Source organism: Sinocyclocheilus rhinocerous, unplaced genomic scaffold (assembly GCF_001515625.1).
Source record: "Sinocyclocheilus rhinocerous isolate Xijiao unplaced genomic scaffold, SAMN03320098_v1.1 scaffold44, whole genome shotgun sequence".
In the NCBI taxonomy this organism is placed as follows: domain Eukaryota; kingdom Metazoa; phylum Chordata; class Actinopteri; order Cypriniformes; family Cyprinidae; genus Sinocyclocheilus; species Sinocyclocheilus rhinocerous.
Genome location: NW_015631022.1, coordinates 1408634 through 1418132, shown reverse-complemented (window position 1 = coordinate 1418132; position 9499 = coordinate 1408634). Strand labels below are relative to the sequence as shown.

General features: G+C 36.7%; 1 protein-coding gene across 3 annotated transcripts in view; it reads right to left on the bottom strand.

Annotated features, from left to right (window-relative positions):
- Nucleotides 1-9499, bottom strand: part of LOC107741063 (matrin-3-like) — a 28125-nt gene that overhangs the window by 6431 nt on the left and 12195 nt on the right. For 2 of the 3 annotated variants that reach the window (XM_016553649.1, XM_016553650.1), the window contains exons 4-13: nucleotides 7807-7845; nucleotides 7597-7700; nucleotides 7292-7353; nucleotides 5543-5659; nucleotides 5259-5384; nucleotides 4758-4919; nucleotides 3541-3665; nucleotides 1936-2509; nucleotides 1006-1126; nucleotides 364-383 (exon numbers count right to left, since the gene is read on the bottom strand). In XM_016553649.1, coding sequence (XP_016409135.1) covers nucleotides 364-383; nucleotides 1006-1126; nucleotides 1936-2509; nucleotides 3541-3665; nucleotides 4758-4919; nucleotides 5259-5384; nucleotides 5543-5659; nucleotides 7292-7353; nucleotides 7597-7700; nucleotides 7807-7845 — 1450 coding nt within the window. Of the gene's footprint in view, nucleotides 1-363; nucleotides 384-1005; nucleotides 1127-1935; nucleotides 2510-2886; nucleotides 3452-3540; nucleotides 3666-4757; nucleotides 4920-5258; nucleotides 5385-5542; nucleotides 5660-7291; nucleotides 7354-7596; nucleotides 7701-7806; nucleotides 7846-9499 lie in introns of all 3 variants that reach the window. The other variant, XM_016553651.1, reaches the window with a different exon arrangement.

Here is a 9499-nt window from a genome sequence, read left to right as displayed (position 1 = left end):
GCTTCAAGTGCTTTGTACGTGCTGTACGTGCATACAGACGACGGCGGGGTTGAAGCTCTTTTATTTGCAGTCAAAGGTTGAGGTGTGTATCCGGTAATAATGTGATTAAGGTGTTTACATGTCTATATACTGCACTTGAGTAATGCGACTAAAATAGGAATACTCCACATGTCTTAATTCGATTTGTGTTTACTTCGATTATGACTTTAGCCGGATTAAGGTAATCAAAAATCTCTGTTAACATGGTAGATTCTTAATCAGAGTATTGTCTTAATCGTATTAAAATCTGAGTATTGTTGTCCATGTAAACGTACTCATTGGTTGCAAATTAATTTTCAAGTATGCAAGAAATAAGTGACTTACTCCATTATCCTTGGAGCTTCCTGAAACATACAAGATGAGAAGATGCATCATTAAAATGAAATGACGACAGAAAAACCAGTTTAATCAATAGCTATTTCAAGATTACAGTACCATTCAAAGGTTTGGGGTCAGAAAAACCTTTCAATGTTTTTGAAAGAAGTCTCTTACGCTCACCAAGCTTGCAATTATTTGATCACAAATACAGTAATAACTTAACTGAAATATTACAATTTAAAATCTTTTCCTGGGATGCAAATTTTCAGCATCATTACTCCGGTCTTCAGTGTCACATGATCCATCAGAAATCACTCTAATGTCCTGCAGCATTTATTTTGATTTATTTATTTTTATATCACTTTTAATGCATCCTTGGACAATTATAGTATTAATTTTGGAAAAAAACAAATCTTACTGATCCCTTTTGAGTGGTATTGTACATTATTTGGTAAAGTAAACCGATTAAAATTTTTGGGTGTCAGCCTCGCTTCTTTGTTCTAGCTAATTAAAGACGACAAAGTCATGAGCACTGACATTGCAGATTTAATTGAAAATATGATTGTACATTTTTATTTTTATTTAACACCGTAGACTCAATTGTCATGGATCACTGCTAAAGCCATTGTCATTGCTCAAGAGCATTACCTGATGTGTTTTTAGCTTTGGACTTTGAGTCTTGTTTGTCAGCGTCCTCCTCCTCTGCTAGCTCATCAAGAGTAACAAACTCATCTATGTTCTCAGGAAAATCAGTTTCATTTTGATCCTCCTAGAAGCAGATACACAAGAGTCAACAGAAATGCAGATCAAAAGAGTGAAAAACATGCAATTTATATTAAAGGAGTAGTTCACCCCAAAAAAGAATATGCATGCTGTGATGAATAGTGATCAGGGCTGTCAAGCTCCAAAGAGGACAAGAGCATAAAAGTGATTCATACAATTGTACAGCTTTAGAAGACTTGGAATACAACAGATGAGAGATATGGACTATTAAAAAACAAAATAAATTGGTTAAAAGTGCAATAAGCTGCTGAGAGTGGATCGGATTGAGCGCCAAAATGCACTTGTAGCCAATCACCAGTAAGGGGCGTGTCCACTCATCATGGGGGAGGTGCCTGCTACAAAGCATGTTATGGTGAAAAGCAGTAAAAGGACATTCCCAGAGGTCCCCTAAAGTTAAAAAGCAGATTTTGGTAATTTAAGAAGATTGGTATATTAGCATTATTTCACTTAAAATATACAGTTATAAGTTGTAAAATATACAAGTACCAAAATGCCATTCTGTAAAACCGTAAACACTGTGACAGTATTTTCAGTAATTTCTGACAACCACAGTGGCAAGCTGTTTACCGTAAATTTAACGCTATTTTTTACTGCGTAATTTTACTTAAGCTGTTTTTGGTCCTTTTTGGAGATTGACAGCCTCTGGAAACTGTATGCTTTTGTTGTGTGGAAAATATCTACATGAATATTTCTTCACATTCAAGAGTAAATAACACAATTTAAATTTTTTTAAGAACTATCCCAGCAACAAAGAATTAGGCAGTAGCATTTCAGAATATGTGCCAAAGGTCCTGCCTGCTCTGCATTGTCCTCTTCAGCACCCTCATCTTCAGGTTGTTCTTCATTCTGTTCCTCGAGGTCTTTAGGATGATCAGAGGTGTCCTCCTTTTGCTCTGCTTCAGATGCTGCAGGTTCCTCCACCTCAGTCTCTTCCTGTTTTTCATCAGAGTCCTCTTGGTTCTCTGCGGTCTCGGCATCTCTGGCTTGATGCGCTTCAGGGTTCTCCTCCTCCTCCTCCTCCTCCTCTACATTGGTGTCATCAATATCTTCTTGCTGTTCAGTGGCTTGCTCTGGATCACAGGAGATTTCGACATCTTCTGCATCTGCTTCTTCAAAACCCTCTTCATCTCCATCACGTGCTTCCATAACATCAGCATCTTCGTCTCCTGACCCATCGCCTACGGCTTCTGCTTCCTCAGGCTTTGGTTCCTCTTCTTTCTCAACAGAGCTCCCTTTGGATTTGGATGTAGAGGAGGACCTCTGGGTCTTCGATGAAGGTTTATCACCAGTTCTGCTGGTGGCACTGCTGCTAGTGCTGCTCTTACGGGGAGGTGCTTCCCTTGGTTGATCGCCCTTGCCTGGTGGGACCCTGGAACATCAAGCACATTTACAGCACATTTGGTTTTGTTTTCTTTTTAAAGTTGTAAGTGGTTTATCTGGATAGGAAGGACAACTTACGTTAGAGTCTTATACTTTGTGCAGATGTTCAGTCGAATGGATCTTTTATTGATAGTCAAAGGATTGACGTTGTAGTACTTGACCAACATCTCTGCATCCTCAGGATTGCTCAGTTGCACAAATGCCTGTTTTAAAAGAAGTCAAAGTGAGAAAAAGCTCAGAGCTGAGTGCTACATGAATATTTCTTCACATTCAAGAGTAAATAACACAATTTAAATTTTTTTAAGAACTATCCCAGCAACAAAGAATTAGGCAGTAGCATTTCAGAATATGTGCCAAAGGTCCTGCCTGCTCTGCATTGTCCTCTTCAGCACCCTCATCTTCAGGTTGTTCTTCATTCTGTTCCTCGAGGTCTTTAGGATGATCAGAGGTGTCCTCCTTTTGCTCTGCTTCAGATGCTGCAGGTTCCTCCACCTCAGTCTCTTCCTGTTTTTCATCAGAGTCCTCTTGGTTCTCTGCGGTCTCGGCATCTCTGGCTTGATGCGCTTCAGGGTTCTCCTCCTCCTCCTCCTCCTCCTCTACATTGGTGTCATCAATATCTTCTTGCTGTTCAGTGGCTTGCTCTGGATCACAGGAGATTTCGACATCTTCTGCATCTGCTTCTTCAAAACCCTCTTCATCTCCATCACGTGCTTCCATAACATCAGCATCTTCGTCTCCTGACCCATCGCCTACGGCTTCTGCTTCCTCAGGCTTTGGTTCCTCTTCTTTCTCAACAGAGCTCCCTTTGGATTTGGATGTAGAGGAGGACCTCTGGGTCTTTGATGAAGGTTTATCACCAGTTCTGCTGGTGGCACTGCTGCTCTTATGGGGAGGTGCTTCCCTTGCTTGTTCGCCCTTGCCTGGTGGGACCCTGGAACATCAACCAGATTTACAGCACATCTGGTTTTGTTTTCTTTTTAAAGATATAAGCGTTTTCTCTGGATAAGAAGGACAACTTACGTTAGAGTCTTATACTTTGTGCAGATGTTCAGTCGAATGGATCTTTTATTGATAGTCAAAGGATTGACGTTGTAGTACTTGACCAACATCTCTGCATCCTCAGGATTGCTCAGTTGCACAAATGCCTGTTTTAAAAGAAGTCAAAGTGAGAAAAAGCTCAGAGCTGAGTGATGTCAAATATCCACAGTGTGTTTGCAATGTAAAGCCAGACGAACTTTTCATGGGAGTTTTCTGTAGACTGTGTAATTGGATTAGTTTTGCAATCCCTCCATGCCCTGCGACTTGCAAGCATGAGATTACTAGGTCAGAGATGTTAATAGCATCCCCTATAAACCTTACTAGAGTTAAGTTAGATTTTTTTCTCTAAATCAGCTCAATTTAAAAAAATCAGTTCAAAATTCTGATTTATCACTCAAAATAAGTTCACAAAAGTCCCTGTGTGACAGCTGCAATGAAAATATTCGTCACACTTTATTTTAAGGTCAAATTTTCACTGTTAACTAACTATTCACTACTACTTCTGCTTCAATAAACTCCTAATTTGTTGCTTATTAATAGTTAGTAAACTAGTTGTTAAGTTTAGTAGGATTAAAGGATCTAAAATATGGTCATGCAGAATAAGGCATTAATATGTGCTTTGAAGTACTAATAAATAGCCAATATGCTAGTAATATGCTAGTTAATGGTGAGAATTGGTTCTTAAAATCAAATGTGTTCCCAAAATGTTTTAGTAAAGCTATGTACATTTATTACTGCCATTTATTACTATATACTGTTACACTGGCACATAAGTTGCACATAAGTAATTGTTATTAAATATTTTCTTTGTTCACAAAATGAATGACAATGAACAAACATGCCTGGATTATTTTCAACTTGATGTTTACTGTATTTTACATGATTTCTATAGCTCAAACAGTAGAGCATAATGCTAGCAACTCCAAGTTCATGGATTTCATTATGCATGTACCTTTGAATGCAATGCAGGTCGTTTTGGATAAAAGCATCTGCCTAATATTGCATAATATTAATGTTCAACAATTTGAATGCAGTTTTTGCTGACTCTGCTTTAAAATTATGGTTCCTTCGTTATAAAAACAAATTACTGCTAGGGCCGTAAAAAAATACTGGGATAATTTTGGGTAGTTTTACCCAGCCCTAAAGAGACCCATGAAACAGGACATATTTTAAAGATGCATGCTGCATATGTAACTTACCTCATCATTTAGAAAGAGATGCTTCTCAACCGTGCCAAATCTACGAGCTATTGTGAGGAGCTCCATTTTCTTCTCACCACCTCGTGGTAAATTGGAGAAAAACACCACCTGGCTGACTCCTCTCTTCATGGGCATAGTTTCTCTGTCCGGCCTTCCACTTTTCTTTATTGATAAAGCAAATAAGCTTAATTGAGCGGACTGGTTGATTTGTACAACTTCTACACCCGCTGACTGCAGTGATAGAGCTTGGAATAGCCAGGACAATTTTTAATATAACTCCGACTGGATTCGTCGAAGAAAGTCATATACACCTAGGATGCCCTGGGGGGTGGGAGGGCGTGGACAAGTCTTAACTTTTATAAAGAATATCTCTTTGGGTTTGAGACTTTAGTCTTTGCAACTTTAGGGATCTCATCTATGCACGAACAGCTTGTAACACTCCAAAGAGAAAGGAAAATTTGAAATTGCATCATATGACCCCTTTAAAAGAAACATTCTTACCTCAATAGCCATCAGTTCCTTTGACAAATAAATGTGTATCTCTTTCCCAAGCAAAATGGCAGGTTTACGCTGGTAATAATTAGCCATGGCCAAAGCCTCCTCATGAGTCTGCATCTCCAGGAAAGCCTTTGAAAAAAACAAAAAATAATGAATGTAATAAACTTTATGGCATTACTTACTCAGAACAGATACCAATTATGGGCATTCACATTCCAAATTGAGGTAAAATGTCATTGTCATGACTTATGATCTTCAATGACGATTCAAATATGTACAGGTACTACCTTGTTCTTCAGTATCAGATGTTCACAGATGGTGCCAAAGGGTTTTGCTAAGGCAAACAGGCTGTTTGGAGACATCGGCTTCCTTTCGTATTTTGCTACGACCACCCTACTTCTTATCTAAAACAAAAACATTCATAAGTGTACAAGCACTAAGATAACCATACACTTAATCAAAAGATCTAAAAAATAATGTCCCGATTATATATAATATACCAGTATGTTAATTGCAGATGCATTTCGATGCTACAGAATTTTAAAGGTGCAGTATGTAATATTGACATCTAGTTGTTGAAATGGGTACTGCAGTTCAAATTCAAAATACTAAAGAGTAATTTCTACTGCACCTTGCTCCTCAGTAGGGCTGTCAAAAAATAATTGGAATTTCGAATATTCGTCTAATTTAAAATAAAAATCCACATTCGAATGCAAAAACATTGCATATTTTTTCCATTTGAATTTCGAACATTGCAATTCGAAAACATTCGAATTTTAGGTGTGCGTTAACGAGGCAGCCTTATCAGTGGTGCACGAGATGCGATAACGATGTGGCGTTGCATTATAATGTTTTTGTTAGCCTATCCAGTTGAAGCCACTAGATGCTGCGCTGCTGCGTTATTACAAATATTGTGGGAAAAGGGAACATCAATGCGGAGATCTTGTTTACGTCAAAACTGAAACCAAGCCGTTCACACAGAACACATATTTCGCACATTTTCTAGAGGGACATCTATCACTGTTGCACTTGCGACTCGCACAAAAGAGCCGCATGTTTAGAAAGCCATGTAAAATTGATGCAAGTTTAACTTTGAAAAAACATATCTCGAGACTTTATGGCGGGGTTTTTTCCCCATCCCACTGCAACTCGTGTTTTTAAATGAAAAATGTAATCTGTGAGATTGGCTTTCGGCCCTTTGCATTAAACTATGAATACATACATGATGCTGTTTTGTTTGTAGTTGTTTAAGCAACTTAAGTATAATTGGTTTATAAACATTATTTTAAACATTATGTACTTTTTTCACAGATAGTCATGTTATCTTATATGCTTTGAATAAACGTGCATTGGTCGATGCGCCCTCTTGTGGCCTCAGGAGAGAAGCCAAAAGCTTTTCTTCACCCTAACTGAAATTATGCATTTTAAATTCAAATATAATTTGAATTTTGATAATATTTAAGTACAAAATTCGAATTTAGTTTTTCAGCCATTTTGACAGCCCTACTCCTCAGACTCGACACTCACGCCGTTTGCCAGATTAAGGACGCGCTACAGGAATGAGCGCAACTGACAGCGAAAGGCAACAAGCCTTATACTGTAACTTGATGAGTTGATTTATCCACATATAATATTCCACTGGTCATAGAGATTAGTTGGATGCAGAGGCTTTTTAGGCTGACTAGAATCTGTGATCTCTGTCCCAGTTTGTTTGAAAGCTTCCATGGCTGCAATACGCTGTGTTTTCTGCCAACTGGCAACCCGGAGTGTTGAAATACTACTGATTAAACTGGCAGTGGGCAGAGTCACACAGACCAAAACAAAAACAGGCATTCCGACACAGAACACATTTTTAAAATAGAATAACTGACTGTAGCATTGTTTTTCAAAGAAACAAGTATGTGAACTTAACATGTTTCCTAAATATCTGTTAACATATTATGGTATATGTATGCTTTAGCACAGTTAAATTCCATACAGGCACCTTTAACATCTTAACAAAAACAAAACAAAAAAAACTTTCAGTACATTATTACCTTGGGTGGTACTGTTGAATACGACGTCATTTTACTTGTCATACCCATACTGGAATCAGATCCTGAAAAAAAGTTATTTACAATTCAAGCCAATGCATCACAAGAAAAGTTTTCGTCATCTTCAAGTTCACTGTACTGTTTTTGTTAATCAGTGAAACCCACAGGAAGACATTTACATTACAGACTGCTCTCAAGGACAGAGAATGAATGTGGATTGCTGATTCAGCAAAAAGATAGCGGAAAGGATGTCTGCTGTTGAAAGTAATTGTTTTAGACCACACTGCATCCTCTCACAGATTTATTACCCCAGTTGGAGCTCAACCCTGTTCTTTGTAGACTGGCACCAATTGGAGCCGCCCCCAACAAGCCATCTGAACGACTCTTCGTGTCCAGGGAAAGGGACGTCGACCTGAGAAGAATTTATTTTTAATGCTCTAAAGCAACTATTTTATTCATAAAAAGCAGGGTGCAACACACTTATGAAAGAAGTATTTGAAAAACAATTAGTAACATACTTGCGACTAGAGGGCAATTGAGGGTCCCAGTCTGGGTACCTACAAAACAACAGGAAACAGTTTTCAGGTCCTTTTGAATTGCTGAGCTCTAAATGTTTAATACTTGAACGACAAACTCAGTTTCAAACACTGCAAGAGCAAAAGTTAGCACCCATGTCTAGAAGTCCTACATGGCAACTTATTAATGCACTAGTACTACAGGCTCTCATATACAATAATCAACTTGGAGGCTACATTCAAAACGACAACAACAAAAAAGTAATCAGGTTCGTTATATTTGCTTTCTTAACTCTTTATATTTGTTTTTTATATTACGAGTAGTCGCAAGACTGCATTTAAATAGCTAAAATGTTCATAAAAGATATAGTGGCTCTCTTTAATTATGAATTTGGAGGGGTCTACTTTGATTGATTCATGGTGACAAACTGAATTTCTTCATAATTTCTTTTTCTTTTAACCCTCTGGTGTTGTTTGCATGGCAGTCAAAAATTATCCTTTTTTATTTCAATGTTATGATCCATTTAATAAGGCTTAAATTTGAACTATCGCCTTGTTTGTACTGTCTTTGTATTGTTAAACAGCATACCGTTTATCGCTGACTGTATTGCAGAAAAGGCTTAACTTTGCACTATCGCCTTGTTTGTATTGGTTTATGTAATGTTTGTCTTGTATTGTATAGTAATAACTTTTTTTTTTGTGTATTACAGATGTTTAAGTTACATGTGACTGCACTGTTAGGATTGCTCAAATTTCACTATACTTGTATAGTGACAATAAAGAATCTTGAATTTATTACCTACTGATCGCTTTTTGAGAATAGACCTGAAAATAAAATTTCTATCTTAAACTGTCATAACTCTTGAACGCTTTGGAGCTTAAGTTTGGTCTCTTTTTAAAGAGTACACTTGGAAGAGTATTGCTGATGTAAAAAAAAAGTTAAAAAAATGTAAACTAAAGAAGTTTAATTTTATTATGAAAAATGCACAAAAACACTATTTTAAAATTTTAAATGAAATATATTTTCAAAACATGTTTTACTCTAAAATAGGGTTGTAACGGTATGAGATTTTCATGGTATAATAATCGTCTCAGAAAATATCACGGTTTCACGGTTATCACGGTATATATTAAACAATAATTCTTATCAGTAACAATGACTCTTAAAAGAACAAGTTGAGTGAACAAATCCTTTATTACAACAAACTTGAAACCATTTTAATGAAAGTATTGAAGTCTCCCTTCTGAAAAAATAAATAAATTTAAAAAAACAAAAAAATAAAGCTGTACACCTTGTGTACATCTATATCACACTTTAACATTTTAATTAATGTTTTAAAATGTTATCAAATGAAAATTTACAACTCCTTTTATTTTTGGCAAAGTTAAAACATGGACAAACATGATATTCCTTGAAAACAATGATTAAATAAATTATTTTATTATATAGAATATTATTATTGTTGTTATTATAACTTTGAAGTACATTGTACAATACTGATATGTTTCGGTCATAATTTCAAATTAAATCAAACTTTTATTTTGACGGGCTGTAGAGGACCTTTGAGTTCCAGAGTGTATTTGACAAATTTCCTCAAATAAAACTAGGAAATGTTATATACGTTTTCTCTCAGAGCAGCTCTGCTGATGTTCATGTTTATGTATCTTAGACGCTGAAAACACCATTTATGTATGC